Raw genomic sequence first — 23,629 nt, forward strand, 5'->3', positions numbered from 1 at the left:
ACACAAGCACCACAAAACTCCACAAACAACATAAACAATGCAGTACCCACAAACAAAAGTGCATCAGCACTTATGACATAGTCAAAGCAATAAAAAGAATTAGCTCATTTTAATATGCAAACACGAATCAACACAAAAACAGCAAATTTACCGAAGAAACACGGATCAGTTACATTATATATACAGAAACATTTTCCAGCAACAGTCCAAACAACAACAGTAAATACAAACAAATACCAAGGAACCAGTATACAGGAGTTAGAATGTCAAGACTGCGAATCAGTGTATCTGGGCATGACAGGCAGATATTTCAAAACTAGACACAGAGCATACATAAGGATCAAAGTATGAAAACAGCCACTCTAACTTCGACGAATACCAGATAAAGCATGGATATAAAGAGTCCAATGTGAAACAGGATATGAAAATTATTAGAAACAAGAATTACAAAAAAGAACTCCCAACTTTACAGGAAAACTTTCACATACAAAGAGCTCTGACAGTGAACAATAAAGTAAGAAACGACCAAATCAACATAAGTAAGAACTTACTGATCACGTTAGCCACTAAAACAATAAAAAACCGATGGTGAACGTCACGAGACTAAATAATCACATAATCCGTCAAAATCCTCACAAAAAACCACACCCCGAAACACAGACACTAACACTCTCTCTCTCTCTCTCTCTCTCTCTCTCTCTCTCTCTCTATCCCCCTCTCTCCCCCTCCCACCCCAACCCCCCACCCCCACACACAAGCATTACAAACGCACGAATATCAAATTACATACAGATAGCATAACACAGACGAAAGGCAAACGAAATTTATATAGCGACAGGTGGCGACACTGTACACAGTAAATAAACAACCAACCCACAACGACCTCATATCTTCTTCTCGTCTTATCCTATTTGAATAAACAAAGTGTTCAACTGAAATGTGTTCGAAAAATGGCGAAAATAGGGTATCCTGGCTTACTCAGGTCAACTAAATACCACTACAGGACGACACATATGGATCAATAAGATAAAAAAATAGTAAGCAGAACCAAATAATAATTTAACGTATCGAAACTTGCACCACAAAAATTGTTTCTCACCTAATGACAAGAGAGTACCAAAAACTGTGATACAGCAACAAATTTGCAATCATAATATAAATTAAAAGCCACTGAAGATGCTTCACAAACAAACAAAAAAGACAGCCTTTCATTTATTTACGTAGGCAAACCACATCGCAAAGAATAAACAACTTGTATTTTATCACTTGTTTCAGACATATTGTGTTTCAGTGTAGTTAAACACTTCTTCATCATTCAAACAGAAACTCCCCTTACCATAAATCATTCTTATCCAGGGGTACAAGTGACAACCTCGTGCACATGGAATGCAGTCATACCAGTCGAACTACCTCCATGCAGTCTTGTTGTGTACCACCTATTATGCACTGTAGATGACACTTGGACGATATCCCGTGATCATTAGACGTTTTGCCTTGTGTGGACTTGTCATATCTTCATTTTCTGTTCGGACAGTTAAGAGTAATTCTGTTGTGTTGACCGCTTGATAACATGCTAGCGGCCAAAACTCATATGACACAGGGTGTTGTACTTCATGCAACTGGAACCGTTCAAACTATGGTAAAACGAGACGAAGAAATGGGTCGTCACGTGTTACTGCGCATTTGCCTTAGGAGCCTTTTAGTGCTTATGCTGCTGGTATTCATGTCATCAAGTGAATAACTAACACACACGCGCACCTGCACCACTTACTGTATTCCTGTGTCGACCCTGTATGCCCAGTAATTACATTGTGCTCATATATGCAGCTGCAATAATTTACTATACATTCAAAGCCGATGTACGTGTTTTATTGAAAACTTCTGGTGCAGTCTACAAATATTACTTGATTTACCTTAAATGAATATAAAGGCATTTTGGTTGTACACACATAAGAATAGGGCTTGTGTCCGTTAGACTGATAATGTAGAGCTAGGTGACCCATACGTCATAAACAAATAAATTGACCGGAATTAGCAGTAGGGGGGAATGTTGTACTATGGAACTCAATTTTTCAGACTCTTCTCTAGCCACCCCAGTCACAAAAGTTTAAAATATTCTCTTATTCAATTTTGAAATGGTAGCATTCACTTGATGCGTGCTGTAGTGTGTGCCTTGTACGGCATTTTGATCTATATTGGCAACAACCGAACTAGGTTGGCGGTACCTCTTTGTCCCGGCGTAGCGGAACATTTCCGCTTCAAATTGGTTTATGCGGGCGAACGAGTGAGCTTTGAAGGAATGAGGAACTCGCAGAACATTGTGAAACAGTGTTGCCGACGGACAGTGGAGGTCAGTACGCTGGTTGTCGCTAGTGGCGTGCAGGTTCGAAGCGCCGCTGTTTGTTTACTGGATGCTGCGCTTGACAGGGCGGGTAGCGGTTCGCTCGGTGTATATGGGATACACAGTGGCTTGCAGCAGGCGGCCTGCATTTAACGCGTCTCTGGAGGGCGGATGCGTGGACTGCAGCTGTTGTGTTGATGGAATATTGGCTGTAGGTAATGTCGCTCAGCAATATTAGTGTCGTCGGGTTTTCACCGTTACAGTATTAGAAGGTGCATCCATTTCTTCTACGGATCATGCCGATTACAATTAGTAGTCTGTAATTATGTAGCTGTATTTTAGAGGTCAGATAGCTGCTCAGAATATATTTGCTAAATGTGCTGTAGAATAGCAGGACCACTTGCTGAAACGGTTATTTATACGCCAGTATTACGCCACGTCTGTGGCTAGCATAATTAAAGTTGAATCAGTAGCTTCTAGTGGGTTCAAGGAGATTGTTTATGCAAATGGCAAATACTGAGATGTACTGGGTGTAAGAGCCGAGATTGTGTTCTGTTTCTGTGCTCTGACATAGACTAATGCTGGATTCTAATGGATCTGTTAATATAAAGCACTGGCAAGGACACGACTAGCTGTTTATAAATAAGGGTAGCTATCTTCCAACTCAGATTATGTCCTAGTCTTTGAGCATTAATAAATATCTAGTGCTATAGAAAATTTTCGTTTTGTATTGGTATCAGCTGCTATGTTCATGCGGGCCTCATAAGTCAGTGTGAGAGAGCCAGTTCTTTACTCTTTGTGTAAACACCATTGAAACTTATTGTAGGATAAGGTTTTGGTTGCTGCATTAAACTATGAAGTTTATTGACTTAAATGAAAAGTGTTGGTTTCTTTCTACTGTTTGTTTCAGAAATAAAGTACTGTTTTTGAATATTTGTTTCTGAAAACAAATTTTTGTTTCAAGGTTTCAATGTAAAATACATTTGAATTGAATTGTGGACTGATCCAAACAGAAAATTTTGTGTGCAGTTTTACTCATATTTGGTCTTTAAACCGCTGTACCCTTTTCCGCTGTATCCCAGCTACCTTCAACAAATGTCTTTCCGAACATGCAAAAATTACTCCGGAAAAGTAATGTTTTTGGAAACCAGAAAAACTCTTTCCAGACGCAAAAGGGCCATGTACCTGGAAACAAATACTCTATTCAAATTTAAAAGTGTTGCAACAGAGAATATCGTGTCACTACTGTGTTGTAAAGAAACAGTTACATGTTGAAAACACTTTGAAACAGAGGTTGTTGGCAGCTACCACAAATTTCCATTTTAAAGACAGGGAAAATTGTCGTGGCATTAAGTAAATACATTTCATCTGAAAATTCCAGGCGTCCCATGGTAGAAGTTCCGTTTCAGGGTACAAGACGGTGCAAGAGCGGCAAAGTATGGTCCACAGATTATGTAACAATTTTTAAAAATATACGGAATTTTGTTCACGACAAAGCTGTATAAGTGAAAATTTAACGATATCGTCCAAATAGCTTTAATGTATTATTCAACACTTAAATATACAGAACTCGTGATATTTAAAAAAAACGCTGCACACAGTGCAACCTTATGTCTCGCGACAACAAAAACACCTGAAAACTCCAGAAACCGCTTGTGGCGGTTTCTAGTACGCATTCCTTCATGCAATTTTAAAACCAGTCGCTAGATTGAAATACTGGCCAAGAAACACCATGTGTCCTAAGTATATTATCCTCCAAGTACAACACTCTCTCCTGCTGAATGAACGTTACCAAGAAACCATATGTAAAGCACTCTTTGAAATCTGTGTTGACGCGGACGAACAGTTCACGACAATGCAATTATCTGAAAAATTTATAAGCGACTATTTGATCATTTGTTTGCTCGAATTCCATCAATTGTTTGCCTTCGGCAGATCGTATGTCGAAAATTGGTAGGAACAGCCTCTCCCTAAAAGTATAGCTACAGTTGAAAGGCGCTATGTATCGGTATTCATGTGACAGTATTCGTATCTATGTTCCAAAACCGCCGCAAATAACAAGGATTTTCCGATGCTCATATCTCGGTTTCCGTTGGTGATAAAAAGGTAGGATCAAGTGTTTTTGATAGCTCTTAGGCTGCCCTTGGGCAGGGTCAAAATATAAATATTACACACCTCCTCCTTCTTAGGAAAAGGAGCAAATCCGTTGGCTCTCTTGCATTTGATGTGATCTACGGTGGGCTTATAGTGCGTTCGGAGGCACAATTAGTTCATGGACGGTTCCTCGGAAAAACCTCCAAAAACGATTTCTAATTTTTAACTATAATTTCGCCGTCACTAGCGGACCAAACCCCAGTCAAGGATTCCAAGATGGCTAAGCACAACAAATGTCTGAAATTTTTACTGTATATTTATAAGATCCAGATCTCGAATAACTTTTAAAATTTACTTCATACCCTACTTCTACACGTAAAATTCGGAGTGAGGCGAAACTTAAATAATAAATAACCGAAGCGAGATGCTCAAATTTTAGCAGTATGCTTTTTAGGTATTTATTTAGAGGAACCATATCCCTGTTTTGAAAAACCTTTATCCGTTATTGCCGCGGATGCCGACACGGTTATACACAGAAAAAGACTGTGATTTTTACGATGTCTTTCTAAGATCCCGATCTCGAAATACCTTGACAGTTTTCTTCAAATCTTTATCCGTTTCCGAGATACAGAGGTTCAAAGTTACCCTGGTTGTACATGTAAAATATGCACGTAAAATTGGGTGAGAGAACGTAGTATTACAAATTGACGTAGCACGGAGAAATATGCTGTAAAGTATCTTTGTTATCATGTGGGAAACCTATATTGTACTGAAGCACATCTATCAACTTTTTACTCGTGAAATCCGGACTGTGGTTAAAAATAGTTTTGCATTATTTCAGTTTCACATATGTAAACTACCTAAGTTTTACTGACCAACACATTTCTTTTCATAAGAGTTATATGTACTGCTGACACAGGAAAAAGAAGGGAACAAGCGGGAAAATGCTCCTATCGGAACACAAAAAAATAACAGCCAGTGGTTGTCTTTTAGAAAGAGAGAAGGAGATAATGTCAGTGTCAGAAAAGGAAAGGGGCACAGTTGCAGTGGAACATAGTTGACAGGGACAGAAAAGTGCTAGGAAAATAACTGACGGTAAGAGTGCCAGAGAGGGGGGGAGGGGGGTAGGAATGAAGGGAAAGTTAACGTGGATGAGTGCCAGTATAATGCTGACAAGGGAACCTCCCCATCGCACCCCCCTCAGATTTAGTTATAATGTGGCACAGTGGATAGGCCTTGAAAAACCGAACACAGATCAATCGAGAAAACAAGAATAAGTTGTGTGGAATAAGCAAAATATACAAACTGAGTAATCCACGTGCAAGATAGCTAACATGAAGGATGATGTTAGCTCAGGAGCGCCGTGGTCCCGTGGTTAGCGTGAGCAGCTGCGGAACGAGAGGTCCTTAGTTCAAGTCTTCCGTCGAGTGAAAAGTTTACTTTCTTTATTTTCGCAGTTATGATCTGTCCGTTCGTTCATTGGCGTCTCTGTTCACTGTAATAAGTTTAGTGTCTGTGTTTTGCGACCGCACCGCAAAACCGTGAGATTAGTAGACGAAAGGACGTGCCTCTCCAATGGGAACCGAAAACATTTGATCGCAAGGTCATAGGTCAACCGATTCCTCCACAAGAAAACACGTCTGATATATTCTATACGACACTGGTGACGGCATGTGCGTCACATGACAGCAATACGTTGACGACCCACCTAACTTGTACACTTGGCGAATGGGTAAAAAGATTCTTCTACCTTGCCCGATTTAGGTTTTCTTATGGATGTGATAATCACTCCCAAAAAAGTGATGAAAACATAAGAGTTTGTCACATAATCTGCAACAAATGAATGCAACAGTTTCACAGGCGCACAGTTTTCCCTGTGCTCTGTCAAAACATATGTTTTTAACGTTTTCAAATTTTTCAGTGTGTAGACCGTCAAATCCTGCATATGTCCAAGAAAATCTGAACATGTCCTGGAATTCTGGAGAGCGAAGTTGATTATGTGTGAGTGCCTGAACTTTGATAATTGTCTGAGAATAAAAAATTCAACTTTTCACTCGAGGGAAGAGTTGAACCAAGGACCTCTCATTCCGCAGCTGCCCATGTTAACCACGGGACCACGGCGCTCCGTAGCTCACATTATCCTTGATGTTGCCTATCTTGCGAATGGACTACTCAGTTTGTATATTTTGCTTATTTTTTTCATAGTTCCACACAACTTCTTCCTGTTTTCTTGATTGATCTGTGTTCAGTTTTTCATGGCCTATCCACTGTGCCAACTTATAACTAAACCTGAGGGGGGTGTGATGGGGAGGTTCCCTTGTGAGAGACAGAGTATATGAGAGTGACAACGAACAAGAAAAAAATAGTGCTAGTGAGTAGAAACAGCAGCAGTAGGAAGGAATGAGATATTAGTAGTAAGAGAGGCCAAGAGGCAGACAGTAACAGTGAGAGGAGCCTGCAGTATAATGACATAACGAAGGGGACTTTAGTTGCGACACAAGAGACAATGACAGAGAGATGAGTTGGACTGAATGAGCGAGTGATGACTTGCAGTGATCGACTAATAGGTGTGCGTCAGTTACAGTTAAGGGACTTGTGACAGTTCGAGGTGAGGAGTACCTTAAAAAAAGAGCGAAAGTGTTTGCATGCCAAATTTTGGTGGAAATTTTAAAGGTGCTTAGGGACGTAGAATAATGCAGTTGGTACCCCACCTGTCAGTCATATTCTTTTATATAAACGGGAACATATTCGCATTTTTTGTGCTCCAATAGGAGCACTTTACCACTGGTACCAAACTTGACTAAAGTAAAAAGACAGCTGCTAATACAAGAGACAATATTTCCATACGAATCCTTTCTAAGAGAATGAGAAAACAATTTCTATTGTCTTAATTCGAGATCCTGTGATACACACTGTATTTGGCAAAGGCGAAATTTGGAGTCAGAGATTATCCAAATGTAAACAGCAAGGTGAAATAGATTAGGCGAAAAGTGAGGAAAACTTGAGTTCAGAACGAGATTTTCACTCTGCAGCGGAGTGTGCGCTGATATGAAACTTCCTGGCAGATTATAACTGTGTGCAGGACCGAGACTCGAACTCGAGACCTTTGCCGTTCGCGGGCAAGTGGTCGCCAACTGAGATACCCAAGCACGATTCACGCCCCGTCCTCACAGCTTTACTTCTGCCAGTACCTCGTCTCCTACCTTCCAAACTTTACGGAAGAAGGAGAGCTTTTGTAAAGTTTGGAAGGTAGGAGACGAGGTACTGGCAGAAGTAAAGCTGTGAGGACGGGCGTGAATCGTGCTTAGGTAACTTAGTTGGCGACCACTTGCCCGCGAACGGCAAAGGTCCCGAGATCGAGTCTCGGTCCGGCACATAGTTTTAATCTGCCAGGAAGTTTCAACTTGAGTTGAGTTAGGAGGTGTGGCAGCGCGTTACCCTGGCAGGTCTTCCAGTCGGAGCCGAGGATGAAGCCGGGCGGGCAGAGGCAGAAGGCGCTGCCCAGCGTGTTGAGGCAGCCGTGCGAGCAGCCGGCCGAGCCGTCGGCGCACTCGTCCACGTCTTCGCACGTGTGGCCGTCGGCGGCGAGCCGCGTGCCGGGCAGGCCCTCGCACGAGCACCGGTAGCCGCCCCACTCGTTCTCGCACCGGTCCTGGCACGGCCCGTGCCCGTTCCGCAGCAGGCACTCGTTCACGTCTGCAACAGCGCGCACGTTGCCACACAGCGCTGTCCAGCCTTCAGGGACAGACTTTCAGAGCATCCGAAACGGGCGTTAATTCGAAACAATGGTTCAAGTGGCTCTGAGCACTATGAGACTTAACATCCGAGGCCATCAGTCCCTAGGGGACTTAGAACTACTTAAACCTAACTAACCTAAGGACATCACACACATCCATGCCCGAGGCAGGATTCGAACCTGGGACCGTAGCGGTCGCGCGGTTCCAGACTGTAGCGCCTAGAACCGCTCGGCCACGCCGGCCGGCCGACGTTAATTCGACGAATACATCTTACATGTATCACTTGAGCTACAAGTAAGGTTCGCAGCACTGGAAGAGTATCTTAGTTATGAAATGAGCTGCCGAATAGGCTTGAATTGTTTGCGGTGGGTTTCTGGAGTTTGGATGGAATGTGTAGTGGATAACCCAGGCGGAAGAACAAAGGGATACTCACACGGACCAATATGTGAGCCTTCGTTTTGATATTGATGAGCACTTTTTTAACCACTGAAATCAAGAAGTCGCTGGAGTTCTGGACATACAGACGACCTGTGGGTTACCGTTCCAGAGGAGTTCAGAGCAAGGATGGATAAGAAATGTTATGAAGCATTAGTCCTGGTGAAAATCTGGCGCATATGTAACAATCTGTAACTGGCGGTGTACAGGGTGTTTGCTTTAACTTAAGAAAACTAAATATCTCGAAAACGACGCATTCTACGAAAGAAAAGAATATTCTACGTGGAAAATTGATATTAGTAATGCCCCATGAACCATGGACCTTGTCGTTGGTGGGGAGGCTTGCGTGCCTCAGTGATACAGATAGCCGTACCGTAGGTGCAACCACAACGGAGGGGTATCTGTTGAGAGGCCAGACAAACGTGTGGTTCCTGAAGAGGGGCAGCAGCCTTTTCAGTAGTTGCAAGGGCAACAGTCTGGATGATTGACTGATCTGGCCTTGTAACAATAACCAAAACGGCCTTGCTGTGCTGGTACTGCGAACGGCTGAAAGCAAGGGGAAACTACAGCCGTAATTTTTCCCGAGGGCATGCAGCTTTACTGTATGATTACATGATGATGGCGTCCTCTTGGGTAAAATATTCCGGAGGTAAAATAGTCCCCCATTCGGATCTTCGGGCGGGGACTACTCAAGAGGATGTCGTTATCAGGAGAAAGAAAACCGGCGTTCTACGGATCGGAGCGTGGAATGTCAGATCCCTTAATCGGGCAGGTAGGTTAGAAAATTTAAAAAGGGAAATGGATAGGTTGAAGTTAGATATAGTGGGAATTAGTGAAGTTCGGTGGCAGGAGGAACAAGACTTCTGGTCAGGTGACTACAGGGTTATAAACACAAAATCAAATAGGGGTAATGCAGGAGTAGGTTTAATAATGAATAGGAAAATAGGAATGCGGGTAAGCTACTACAAACAGCATAGTGAACGCATTATTGTGGCCAAGATAGATACGAAGCCCACACCTACTACAGTAGTACAAGTTTATATGCCAACTAGCTCTGCAGATGACGAAGAAATTGAAGAAATGTATGATGAAATAAAAGAAATTATTCAGATTGTGAAGGGAGACGAAAATTTAATAGTCATGGGTGACTGGAATTCGAGTGTAGGAAAAGGGAGAGAAGGAAACATAGTAGGTGAATATGGATTGGGGGACAGAAATGAAAGAGGAGGCCGCCTGGTAGAATTTTGCACAGAGCACAACATAATCATAACTAACACTTGGTTTAAGAATCATGAAAGAAGGTTGTATACATGGAAGAACCCTGGAGATAGTAAAAGGTATCAGATAGATTATATAATGGTAAGACAGAGATTTAGGAACCAGGTTTTAAATTGTAAGACATTTCCAGGGGCAGATGTGGACTCTGACCACAATCTATTGGTTATGACCTGTAGATTAAAACTGAAGAAGCTGCAAAAAGGTGGGAATTTAAGGAGATGGGACCTGGATAAACTAAAAGAACCGGAGGTTGTACAGAGATTCAGGGAGAGCATAAGGGAGCAATTGACAGGAATGGGGAAATAAATACAGTAGAAGAAGAATGGGTAGCTTTGAGGGATGAAGTAGTGAAGGCAGCAGAGGATCAAGTAGGTAAAAAGACGAGGGCTAGTAGAAATCCTTGGGTAACAGAAGAAATATTGAATTTAATTGATGAAAGGAGGAAATATAAAAATGCAGTAAGTGAAACAGGCAAAAAGGAATACAAACGTCTCAAAAATGAGATCGACAGGAAGTGCAAAATGGGTAAGCAGGGATGGCTAGAGGACAAATGTAAGGATGTAGAGGCCTATCTCACTAGGGGTAAGATGGATACCGCCTACAGGAAAATTAAAGAGACCTTTGGAGATAAGAGAACGACTTGTATGAATATCAAGAGCTCAGATGGAAACCCAGTTCTAAGCAAAGAAGGGAAAGCAGAAAGGTGGAAGGAGTACATAGAGGGCCTATACAAGGGCGATGTACTTGAGGACAATATTATGGAAATGGAAGAGGATGTAGATGAAGATGAAATGGGAGATATGATACTGCGTGAAGAGTTTGACAGAGCACTGAAAGACCTGAGTCGAAACAAGGCCCCCGGAGTAGACAATATTCCATTGGAAGTACTGACGGCCGTGGGAGAGCCAGTCCTGACAAAACTCTACCATCTGGTGAGCAAGATGTATGAAACAGGCGAAATACCCTCAGACTTCAAGCAGAATATAATAATTCCAATCCCAAAGAAAGCAGGTGTTGACAGATGTGAAAATTACCGAACTATCAGCTTAATAAGTCACAGCTGCAAAATACTAACACGAATTCTTTACAGACGAATGGAAAAACTGGTAGAGGCCAACCTCGGGGAAGATCAGTTTGGATTCCGTAGAAACACTGGAACACGTGAGGCAATACCGACCTTACGACTTATCTTAGAAGAAAGATTAAGGAAAGGCAAACCTATGTTTCTAGCATTTGTAGACTTAGAGAAAGCTTTTGACAATGTTGACTGGAATACTCTCTTTCAAATTCTAAAGGTGGCAGGGGTAAAATACAGGGAGCGAAAGGCTATTTACAATTTGTACAGAAACCAGATGGCAGTTATAAGAGTCGAGGGACATGAAAGGGAAGCAGTGGTTGGGAAGGGAGTAAGACAGGGTTGTAGCCTCTCCCCGATGTTGTTCAATCTGTATATTGAGCAAGCAGTAAAGGAAACAAAAGAAAAATTCGGAGTAGGTATTAAAATTCATGGAGAAGAAATAAAAACTTTGAGGTTCGCCGATGACATTGTAATTCTGTCAGAGACAGCAAAGGACTTGGAAGAGCAGTTGAATGGAATGGACAGAGTCTTGAAAGGAGGATATAAGATGAACATCAACAAAAGCAAAACGAGGATAATGGAATGTAGTCTAATTAAGTCGGGTGATGCTGAGGGAATTAGATTAGGAAATGAGGCACTTAAAGTAGTAAAGGAGTTTTGCTATTTGGGGAGCAAAATAACTGATGATGGTCGAAGTAGAGAGGATATAAAATGTAGGCTGGCAATGGCAAGGAAAGCGTTTCTGAAGAAGAGAAATTTGTTAACATCCAGTATTGATTTAAGTGTCAGGAAGTCATTTCTGAAAGTATTCGTATGGAGTGTAGCCATGTATGGAAGTGAAACATGGACGATAAATAGTTTGGACAAGAAGAGAATAGAAGCTTTCGAAATGTGGTGCTACAGAAGAATGCTGAAGATTAGATGGGTAGATCACGTAACTAATGAGGAAGTATTGAATAGGATTGGGGAGAAGAGAAGTTTGTGGCACAACTTGACCAGAAGAAGGGATCGGTTGGTAGGACATGTTCTGAGGCATCAAGGGATCACCAATTTAGTATTGGAGGGCAGCGTGGAGGGTAAAAATCGTAGAGGGAGACCAAGAGATGAATACACTAAGCAGATTCAGAAGGATGTAGGTTGCAGTAGGTACTGGGAGATGAAAAAGCTTGCACAGGATAGAGTAGCATGGAGAGCTGCATCAAACCAGTCTCAGGACTGAAGACCACAACAACAACAACAATGCGGACAACATCTGTCCTACGATTGGCCACGTCCTAACCGCCCATCATGCATGGACGGGGTCGACATTGTATTTTCAAATTAAAATTACTATTTACTTATTGCATATTCGGACTCAACGCCAAAAAAAATGTGCGATTTACTTAAAAGATTGTTTTCCATTCATAGTAGATCGCGCTGAAATCGACAAATACACTGAACAATCAAAAGAACTGCTACATCTGCTTAATATCGTGTAGGGCCGCCGCGATCACGCAGAAGTGCCGTAACACGACATGGCATGGACTCGACTAATATCTGAAGTGGAGGGAACTGACACCATGAATCCTGCAGGGCTGTCCTTAAATCCATAAGAGTACGACGGGGTGGAGACCTCCTCTGAACAGCACGTTGCAAGGCATTCCCAGATATGCTCCATAATTTTGATGTCTGGGGAGTTTTGTGCCCAGTGGAAGTGTTTAAACTCAGAAGAGTGTTCCTGGAGCCATTCTGTAGCGATTCTGCATGTGTTGGGAGTAGCATTCTCCTGCTGGAATTGCCGAAGTCCGTCGGAATGCACAATGGGCATGAATGGATGCAGGTAAGGTGCAGGTAATCAGACAGGATGCTTACTTACATGTCACCTGTCTGACACGTTTGTAGACGAATCAGGTGTCTCATATCATTCCAACAACACGCGCCCGACACCACTAGAGAGCCTCCACCAGCTTGAACAGTCCTCTGCTAACATGCAAGATCCATGGAATCACGAGATTCTGACCATACCCGCAGACGTCCAACTACTCGATACAATTTGAAACGAGACTCGTCCGACCAGAGAGCATGTTTCCAGTCATCAACAGTCCAATGTAGGTGTTAACGGGCCCAGGCGAGGCGTAAAGCTTTGTGTCGTGCAGTCATCCAGGGTACACAAGTGGGCCTTCGGCTCCGAAAGCCCATATCGATTATGTTTCCTTGAATGGTTCGCACGCTGAAACTTTTTGACGGCCCAGCATTGAAACTGCAGCAATTTGCGGAAGGGTTGTGCTTCTGTCACGTTGAACGATTCTCTTAAGTAGTCCTTGGTCCCATTCTTGCAGTATCTTTTATCGGCGATGTCGGAGATTTGATTTTTTCCGGATTCCTGATATTCACGATACAGTCGTGAAATGGTCGTACGGAAAAATCCCGACATCATCGATACCTCGTAGATGCTGTGTCCCATCGTTCGTACGCCAACTATAACACCACGTTCAAATTCACTTAAATCCTGATAACCTGCCGTAGTAGCAGCAGTAACCGATCTAACAACTGCGCCAGACACTTGTTGTCTTATATTAGCGTTGCCGACTTCAGCGCCGCGTTCTACATGTTTACATATCTCTATGTTTGAATACGGTTGCCTATACCAGTGTCTTTATCGCTTCCATGTACACAGTGTGCCCGTTTTTTCAGTTGAGAACGATGCATTTGGTTCTACATTTAATTTACATTTTAAATGTAAAACTTTTTGTTCTGATGGTCAATATTTATGTTCCATAACTACTTTAGCGTTGCAAACTTGATTGTACAGGAAAATATGGTTAACCGTTTCGATCTCTGGCTATAAACGACGATTATCGTGATCCAGGGAAAACGACAGGAATGTAATAGTTTTTCTTTTCCATCTTGATGTTTATGATATCGGCGAGTGACCTTGCCTATCACCGTTGTGGTTGTTGATTTTGGTTAGACCCCTGCCTCTCACCATTGTGGTTCTCTGTTTGTGTGAGTATCCATGGCAGGTGCGCGTATCACTATCATCTGGTGGAAATTTTACCTCATTACAACGTTTGTGATTTGTATTCGGCCGGCAGCGTGTCGCGGCCAGTGCGATAATTACGGCACTTGGATGGAAAAATACAGCAAAATCAGTGACCCTGATGGCGGGATTCGAGGGTGACGACCGAAATCTAGCATTCCGATGGTTTGGCGACTCGCCACCTTCAACCACGTAGGGAACAGAAAAATACGTTACCCCAATTTTATTTGTACTGTACAATCACGTATGCAACACTCAAATAATATTTGAACATCAATATCAACCGTTAGAAAACAAAGGTTAACATTTACATGCTAAATGAAATGTAGAACTAGAAGCGTGGGTTCTCAAGTGGAAAAACGGGCTCACTTGATATATATCGATTACAGGGCCATCTGCCACGAATGGAAAACAATTGTTTGAGAAAAATGTACGTATTTTTTGGCTTAAAGTCCGAATATGCAATAAAATGGGGAGAATCCAATCTGAAAATAAATAGCTGACCCCTCCCACGCAGGAGGAGTGGTTAGGAGGTGGCCAATTGTAGCACAGACACATTTTCCATTTACTAATATGAACTTTTCACGTATAACACTTTTTTCCATACGAACCGTCTTTTTCGAGTTATTTAGTTGTCTCAAGCTAAAATAAACAACCTGTTTAAAACTACCTACGTTGTCTTGAAAGGTAAATTGTCTAAGACACGGAATTCAACCATCATATTAAACAACGTGTGTAGGTCTCCATGCACCAGGTTGTCTGTATCGCGGTCCGTACAGCCTACTCCCCGGCACAGTGAGAAAATATCAAGAAGCATTCCTTTCGACAATAGTTTCATTAGAAGCACATAAACAAAATCAGGGAGAGCCCACAACCGCATTGACGGGCCTACAGAACAACACCAACAGACTCATGGGACTATCCCCACAGACTTGGCCGGCCGGTGTGGCAGAGCGCTTCCAGGCAGTCTGGAACCGCGCGACCACTACGGTGATGTGTGTGATGTCCCTAGGTTAGTTGGGTTTAAGTAGTTCTAAGTTCTAGGGGACTGATGACCTCAGATGTTAAGTCCCATAGTGCTCAGAGCCATTTGAACCAATTTTTTTTCATCGGTCCCTAGACTTACACACTACTCAACTAACTTACACTACCTTATGCTAAGAACAACACACACACCCTTGCCCGAGGAAGGACTCGGTCCTCCGGCGGGACGGGTTTTAATTAAATTAAGAGCTATTTCATAATTTGTTTTTCCTGAAACTCTTATTAATCAAGGTCTACCTGTTTTTATTGCTCTATTATTCAGATCTGATATGTTACTCAATCTGTATTGTAATTAGCTGAATCTGTGACTGCCATAGGCCTACCTGTTGCAGAGATATTTATGTCAATAAGGTAGTAACAGAGTATGAAACATGATGGTACATTGGCCCTAACCTTTCGCCTCACATCCCTCTATCCTTCTTTGTCAGTCAAGTTACCGTTGGAAGTATGCTACGCTGCCAGCCAGGACAGCGAAAGTGCGGCTCTCGTACAAACGGTCGTAAGACCTAAAGCGAAATGTACTCTTTCTGGGACGTCTTAGGCGTCCACCCATTGTAGTCGCTACGCCTCCCGAAGGATAATTCCGTGGATTCCGCCTCTGACCTAAGGAGACGCAGACCACGCCCACACGGCAACGCAGAATAGGTTTCGTTGAAGTAATGCCTCATTCTTTATAAATCCATATGTTGAGCATATTTCAGCCCTTCTGCTCACCCTTTTTCCTCTTCCCAATCATCTGTCTGCTAAGCAGCTTCTCTACGCTTAACAATAAAGACATCTATAGTGTTGAGCATTGGATATGCTGTTTGCACTTCCAGACTTATCTCTTCCGATCATGTCCACTTTCGCTTCTATTCCTATGACTACTTTTTGAGTTCTCCTGATCTTTAGTGGTGGTTTCTTCAACTTTTTGACGGCCCAGCATTGAAACTGCAGCAATTTGCGGAAGGGTTGTACTTCCGTCACGTTGAACGATTCTCTTCAGTAGTCGTTGGTCCCATTCTTGCAGTATCTTTTATCGGCGATGTCGGAGATTTGATTTTTTCCGGATTCCTGATATTCACGATACACTCGTGAAATTTCTGAGCACGTCTCTCACTTTACTCATTATTGTACGATATAGATAATCACTGCTCTTAATCGGCTACTTTGGTTCCTCGCTGAAGATTTTACTATTTCTTAAAATGATTTTCTTACACACACTACCTGGGCTTTACTGTATTGGTGCTGTGGGCACTGTCAAATTTGGCTCTGTGGACTTCGGTTTGTTTGCGATACGGTGAAGCTGTTATCGTCCCATGATAGTTAAATTTATTTCGGGTCGGTTGTTAGTCGTAGCAACCTGATTGATTGAACCTTTTCCGTTATGCCGCTGCACTAACCACTTACAGTAACAGTTCCTTGCTTTGATATTCTATTGATGGCATCTTGTTCATGTCCTCACAGATACTGTAGTTAAGTCGGTGCGCTAGCTTATCGTGTGCATAATGTTATTTGTTGCCGCAAAGACAAATGCTCATAATTATGGGAGAGATATCCTTCCACTTTTGTGTTTTAAATCATTCCAAGTGAACCTTGATTTTTAAAATTGTTTTAATGTCGTAGTTCATTATTCTTAAGGCTAATTTTACTGTCTCGCGTGGTATGCATTTTGATACTGAATTCTCAATTTTGAGCAAATAGAATAGACCAGCATATTTGAAATATTTATAATATACAGAGTTTAATGTTTGACAGATCATATGAAAATGACTAAAAAAATATTTTGCGTGATCAGTCTAATTTCCCACTCCCTTTTCGTCCTCAGTCATTTATTAACTACTCTCATTTTTTTGTATCGTTAAACGCTGCGACAGATACTACTACATTAGAATTGTAGTGTTCACGGTACATATAACAAACTACACAAGATGGGCATTCGGATAGTTGAAGTCTTACCAATCATCTGTGCGAAAATGCCGGCCGAAGTGGCCGTGCGGTTAAAGGAGCTGCAGTCTGGAACCGCAAGACCGCTACGGTCGCAGGTTCCAATCCTGCCTCGGGCATGGATGTTTGTGATGTCCTTAGGTTAGTTAGGTTTAACTAGTTCTGAGTTCTAGGGGACTACTGACCTCAGAAGTTGAGTCCCATAGTGCTCAGAGCCATTTGAACCATTTTTTTGTGCGAGAATGTACGTGACCTGTCTACATCACTGGCATGTGCAAGGTTCAGTTATTCTTTTCATTTTGGCGACGGAATTATTACCCCTGTAAAACGACATCATTCCCTAATGAAGTAGTTCATCAGTCTATTTAAATAAACATTTCACGTTGTAGTATCAATTACTAGTTCATAGTAAAATAATTATCTTTCTACAGTAAATATTTACAACGGTCAGGCACTTAACATACGTAGATGCACTGTATTCCAGTACATTTTTGTGAACAACGATGGTCGTGTCATAGCACTTCCACATAATGTTCTGTGTGAGATTGACGCTTCCATTACTGTGTGTTACTTTTCAGTCTAAAAATTGAGAGACTTGACCGCTTTCCCTTCAATTTCAACTTACGAAAGTTAGTTACGTCCAGTTTATTTAATGAGGCGCACTCCCATCGTTTCAGAAATGGCGGCCATCAACAATGGAGACTCGAGAATGGAGATCGGCCTCTTGGAAATGAAACTGTGAAGGGCTCATTACTCTAGAGCGCTTTTTCCGGAGAGCGATAGTCGCTTCACAGTTTGAAGAGCTTTTTCAAATGCTTCCAACGGACGAGGAAAATGCTCTGGTATTTGCAGCTGCTCTCTTAGCTGTGACGGATCATTTCTGGTAGGGCAAATTTTATAACTTTGTCCGTAAAAGATGGAAATGGATAAGTCTTTTTTTTTTTTTTTTTTTTTACAATTCGAAACTTCTCTTCCAATGGAATTTGCCTAAGCTGATATTTATGTATTTTAGAATTAGATGTGTGGTATGGGTAAACCACAGTGTTTGTGCATACTGATGATAAAATGAAACTTTCTCGACGCGTGCTATCACTTATTGACTAACTTTTATGCTTGATCAGATATTAACATGTTGGTTACATTTTCGATAAAGATCGAATTAATAAAGAAATTGGACATAAAATAAGGTAAATGAGTTCTTATTTAATAATGGCTTCCAATGGACGAGGAAAATGCTCTGTTATTTGCAGCTGCTCTCTTAGCTGTGACGAATAATTTCTGGTAGAGCGAAATTTATAAAATGTTCAAATGTGTGTGAATTCCTAAGGCACCTAACTGCTTAGGTCATCGGTCCCTAGACTTACACACTGCTTAAACTAACTTATGCTAAGGGCAACACACACACCCATGGCCGAGGGAGGACTCGAACCTTCGACGGGAGGGGCCACGCAGTCCGTGACACGATGCCTCAAACCGCGCGGTCAATCCGCGTGCCGAAATTTATAACTTTTAGGTAATAGTCATAAATAGATAAGCCTTTTGCTAAACAATACAGAATTTCATTGTCAAATCGTATGTTACCTACGATGATATGTCTGTAATTTAGGATTTTATGTGTGGAAGGGGAAATCACAGCCGTCGATGATAAAAGTGAAACTTCGTGGACAAGTGAGATCATACAACAGCCAATGTAAAATTTCCATCATTTTTGTGGTTGATAAAATATTAACATAATTGGCCATACTTTCGACAAAGAGCAAATTAATGAAAAAATCGAGCACCAAATATATTAAATGAAGTCTTACAGGGTATATGAAACTTCTGCTTTTGTGGAACCCTTACAAAAGTATCAAACAACAAGTATAAATTTCTGTTTGTAATATTGAAAAAATTGACAAAGAAGGCCTCCCGTAAAAAGTGGAAAGTGATGGTTCATGTGGATTTATCGCGACTTTTCCAATTCTCCATCGGTTCTTTACCTTTTTAGTAATGAATAGCTGAGGGGGTGTCATGACAACGAAAAGATTAATTATCAGTACCACTGGAGAAGAGCAAAAAGCAGCACTTCACAGTGTTCACATCAAACACGGTGCAGAGCGGCTGTCTTACCGAGGCAGTGCTTGCCGTCGGCGGCGAGTCGCAAACCCTCCTTGCAGGCGCAGCTGTAGGAGCCGGCAGTGTTCACACACTGCTGCTCGCACCCGCCATTGTCCGCGATGCATTCGTCCACGTCTGAAATGAAAAAAAAAAGTGTCGTAGTAGAACTACAAACGCTCGAAACTGTGTTTCAAGTTGTAAAAACAGACAGGCAATAAATATTTATCGTCAAATAAAGATGCGATCCGTATCAATAGACATTTGCACTTCTTAACCAGTTCTGGGAGCATCATAGGGTACGGCATTTTACATTTTTCTCGTTGAATGCTGATACACCGACTACTGATGAAATGACAACTGCTTAACAATTGCTTTGGAAGAAGAAAATTTCTACGGCGCTGCGGCCGGCAACGCTTGTATAAGACAACAAGTGTGTGGCGTAGTTGTTAGATCAGTTACTGATACTACAATGGCAAGTTATCAAAATTTAAGAGAGTTTGAACGTGGTGCTGTAGTCGGCGCACGAGCGAGGGGACACATCATCTCCGAGGAAGTGATGAAGTGGAAATTTTCCCGTACGACCATTTCACTAGTGTACCGTGAATATCAGGAATCCGGCAAACCATAAATTCTCCAACGTCGCTCCGGCCGGATAAAGATCCTGCACCAACGACGACTGAAGAGAATAGATCAACGTGACAGAAGTGCAACCCTTCCGCAAATTTCTGCAGATTTCAATGCTGGGCCACCGATATGACACACCGTGCGAACAATTCAACGAATAATCGTCGATATCGGCTTCTGGAGTCAAAGGTCCACTAGTGTACTCTTGTTGACTGCACGACGCAAAGCTTTACGCCTCGCTTTGGCCCGTCAGCACGGACATTGGACTGTTGATGATTGGAAACATGTTGATTGGTCGGACGAGTCTCCTTTCAAATTGCATCGAGTGGATGGACGTGCACGGGTACCGAGGGCCCGCCTAGTTGGCCGTGCTAGCTAACGCACGGTTTTTTCGGGCGGGAAAGAGCGCCGGTCCCCGGCACGAATCCGCCCGGCGGACTTGTGTCGAGGTCCGGTGAACCGGCCAGTCTGTGGATGGTTTTTAGGCGGTTTTCAATCTGCCTCGGCGATGCGGGCTGGTTCCCCTTATTCTGCCTCAGCTACACTATGTCGGCGATTGCTGCGCAAACAAGTTCTCCACGTACGCGTACACCACAATTACTCTACCACGCAAACGTAGGGGTTACACTCTTCTGGTGTGAGACGCTCCCTGGGAGGTCCACCGGGGGCCGAACTGCGCAATAACCTGGGTTCCGTGTGGGGCGGCGGAGGGGTGAAGTGGACTGCGGTTGTCGTCGTCGGGTTGTGGACCACTGCAGCTGTGGCGGGAACGGAGCCTTTCCGTCGTTTCTAGGTCCCCGGTTAATATAACATAGCATAACATAACGGGTATGGAGATCATCTCATGAATCCATAGACCCTGCATGTTAGCAGGGCACTGTTGAAGCTAGTGGAGGCTCTATAATGGTGTGGGGCATGTGCAGTTGGAGTGATGTGGGACCATGGATACGTTTAGATACGACTCTAATAGGTGACACCTACGTAACCATCCATTCATGTTCACTGTGCATTTAGACGGACTTGGGCAATTCCATCACGACAATGTAACACCCCAAACGTCCAGAATTGTGAGTGGCTACAGGCACACTCTTCTGAGTTTAAACACTTCCGCTGGTCACCAGTCTCCCCAGACCTGAACATTATTGAGCATATCTGGGATGCTTTGCAACGTGGTGTTCAGAAGAGATCTCCACGACCTCATATTATAACGGATTTATGGACAGCCCTGCAGGATTCATGTTCTCAGCTCCCTCCAGCACTACTTCACTACTTCAGACATTAGTCGAGTCCATGCCAAGTCGTGTTGCGGCTCTTCTCGCGAAACAGTTTTTTGGAATAGTCACGCAACATATCTGAATGCATATTTGTGACCCACTTTCGACCTAACTAATCAATTGCAATCAGATAAATGAATTGATGTACGAGTGATTGACAGTTTCCGTAGTAATCTAAAACAGATTTTATTAGAATGTTGGTTGGAAATATGGGAATGTTTTGAAAGCAGATTGGGCAATACGGGAACGGAGCCGAGCGCCGGAACCATCAGAGATCCCACTGAGGACTTGCTAGAAGGCCAGCGAGGGGAGGTGCTCATTGCTAGTGCCGCTGTACCATGCTGATGGAACACAGTAAGGACATCGTGTGAAGACCATTTGCACAAATGTTGTATTAGGTGGGCAGAGGAGGAATCTCTAGCGAAAACCACTACCGTCAGACGAACATAGAAAGCGGACTTTTCGGACGGACGCTGGACATTGCTATCTTGCAAGAGAAAAGAGAACCCCAAGCTCAAACTTTGAAAACCATGGAACGCAACCGAAAGCACAAAAAGCTTTGTTTAAGGACATAATACATACGGATATTGGTTCATATAAACTTTGGCTAGGATGACTGAGAACCACGACAGTACTGGAGGCTGATTGAGAGAGACAAAAGCAGCGAGAAATAATTTTTTTCTAGAGGAGAGTGGTACAAAAGAAATCGTAGATTAACCGCGAGAAGGGGACCTGCCCTCTCCAAGGAGCATTTTGAACGGTCGGAAGATTCAGTTCCCAGACTGTCAAGCTGAACATTTACCGAAAAACACAGAATACTGGGGTTTCCTTTTCAGACGCTCTTGTGCAGAAATCACTTCACTTCTTCTTCTTCTTCTTCTTCTTCTTGCTTGTTATTCAACTTCAGAGCTTGTCATCTCACCTCTTGTTTTGGAGCAGTGCTTCCGCTCCGGCGTCTTCGCCAGCTTCAGCCACCAGCTGATCTGATGCGTTTGGAGGACTTAGAACAATTTTGGGCCATACAACGCTTAGCGTCAAATGAGTGCCGCCGCTACTGCCACTGACTCAGTTTTTCCCTGATCGTCTTGTTAGATTCATAAGATTAGCAATCGCACAGGTTACCATTATTGTATATTATTAAGAAGTTACCACAGGTCGCCATTATTGTGTATGAAGCATTAATTGACAACGAGAGAAACTGAACTCCATTAATTGCTAATTATCTAACATCTGATACACAAATAGATCCAAATAATTAGACTACGCATATCAGTTAACATTTAATCGACCTCACCAACAAGGAACGTTACAAATAAACAGTACGTGACACTAACGAGCGGTCTATCCGAAACGTAAGCGGTGTCTGAGCTAGAGCTCAGTCCGTATGGATAAATATGCTGCTCTCTGTCTGTAGGCTGATATAGCAGATGGCATCTCAGCTATAGGACGACATTGTTTTCTACAGTGAATGACTAAAAGACATCATACGATTAAGCACGATCAGGGAAGGAATTATTTTTAGCTAGGCCACACAGAACTGGCAAAAAATACTAGAGTAAGAACATTAAGGCTACCGAGACTGCATTAGAGACGCAATGCAACGAAACCAAATAATGTCACTCATACCGCATGTTAGACACATAGGATTACGAATATACCTTACATCGCAAATGGAATCTCTCTTGCTCAAAAAGTGGTAGACATTAGCCGGCCACGTCATCCCCGTGTCGCTAAACAAGAAGAGCGACTCCTGAGTTAACCCGAAAGAACACATAGACCGTGTTTCACATTCTGAAGGAATGATTAGGCATTAGAAAAACGGCATCACAGCATTCGAAAGTTCGTCAGATTCCTAGTGATGTGAAAGTTATGGTGATTCTCGTGTTCGATTTTGATGCTGATATCCTAACGCATGCCGTTCCTCAACACTGTCAACGAGCTGTGTCCAGTTTTTGGACTCAACCGGAGGAAGGCTGCCAGAAATACGCTGAAACACTTTCTGCAGAAACTACCCGTCATTTTTCAGGACAATGCTCGGGCACACGGAGCGCCAGCTGTGACAGATCAGTTCCATCATTGTGACTGAGAATTGTTGCAACATTCGCCAAACTCCCCAAACGTATGCCCTCGTCGCTTCTATTTGATTCCTGAAATGTACGACGCACTTCCTGCTATTCGCTTCAGGAGTGCTATCAACGCAACTGGCGCTGTTAACGACATCCTTCGACTTCTAAATCGCTGGCAACGTGATACACAAAATGCTCGTCGCTTTAAGTACAGTAAAATTTTCAAACATATATCAGTTGTAAGTAAATAGCTGTCACTATTAAAGAGCCAACACCCATACGAGCAAAGACTGAAGAAGGCGTCTGTTGTCGGAGTAACTACTGTTCTTGCAGACCAAGGAGGTTTTGAAATTTGTGCAACACGCAGAGAAGTTAAAACTGCGGAAAGGAAAAAAGTGCAGTAGTTTTCCACGAATTGATTTAGGATTCGCCAACGTTTCAAAATTCTCACAGAAGCGTTGACCGCGGCACGCTATAACGGAGGAAGAAGTTGCTGTGCAGCTTCATTCGCTGAACCCCAAGCAGGCTGGAGGCAGCGATGGCGTCACGAAGCTCCTGCTGAAGAACCTTCCGCCGGGATTCCACCGGCAACTTTCCGATGTTTTCAACGAGACCC

General features: G+C 42.8%; 1 protein-coding gene across 1 annotated transcript in view; it reads right to left on the reverse strand.

Moving 5' to 3' along the window:
- LOC124594457 (fibrillin-1-like) overlaps nt 1-23,629 on the reverse strand; it is a 200,812-nt gene that overhangs the window by 136,000 nt on the left and 41,183 nt on the right. Inside the window, exons 5-6 of the mRNA XM_047132836.1 lie at nt 19,062-19,184; nt 7,874-8,131 (exon numbers count right to left, since the gene is read on the reverse strand). Of these exons, the coding sequence (XP_046988792.1) occupies nt 7,874-8,131; nt 19,062-19,184 (381 nt within the window). The remainder of the gene's footprint in view (nt 1-7,873; nt 8,132-19,061; nt 19,185-23,629) is intronic.

This window comes from Schistocerca americana, chromosome 1 (assembly GCF_021461395.2).
Source record: "Schistocerca americana isolate TAMUIC-IGC-003095 chromosome 1, iqSchAmer2.1, whole genome shotgun sequence".
NCBI lineage: Eukaryota > Metazoa > Arthropoda > Insecta > Orthoptera > Acrididae > Schistocerca > Schistocerca americana.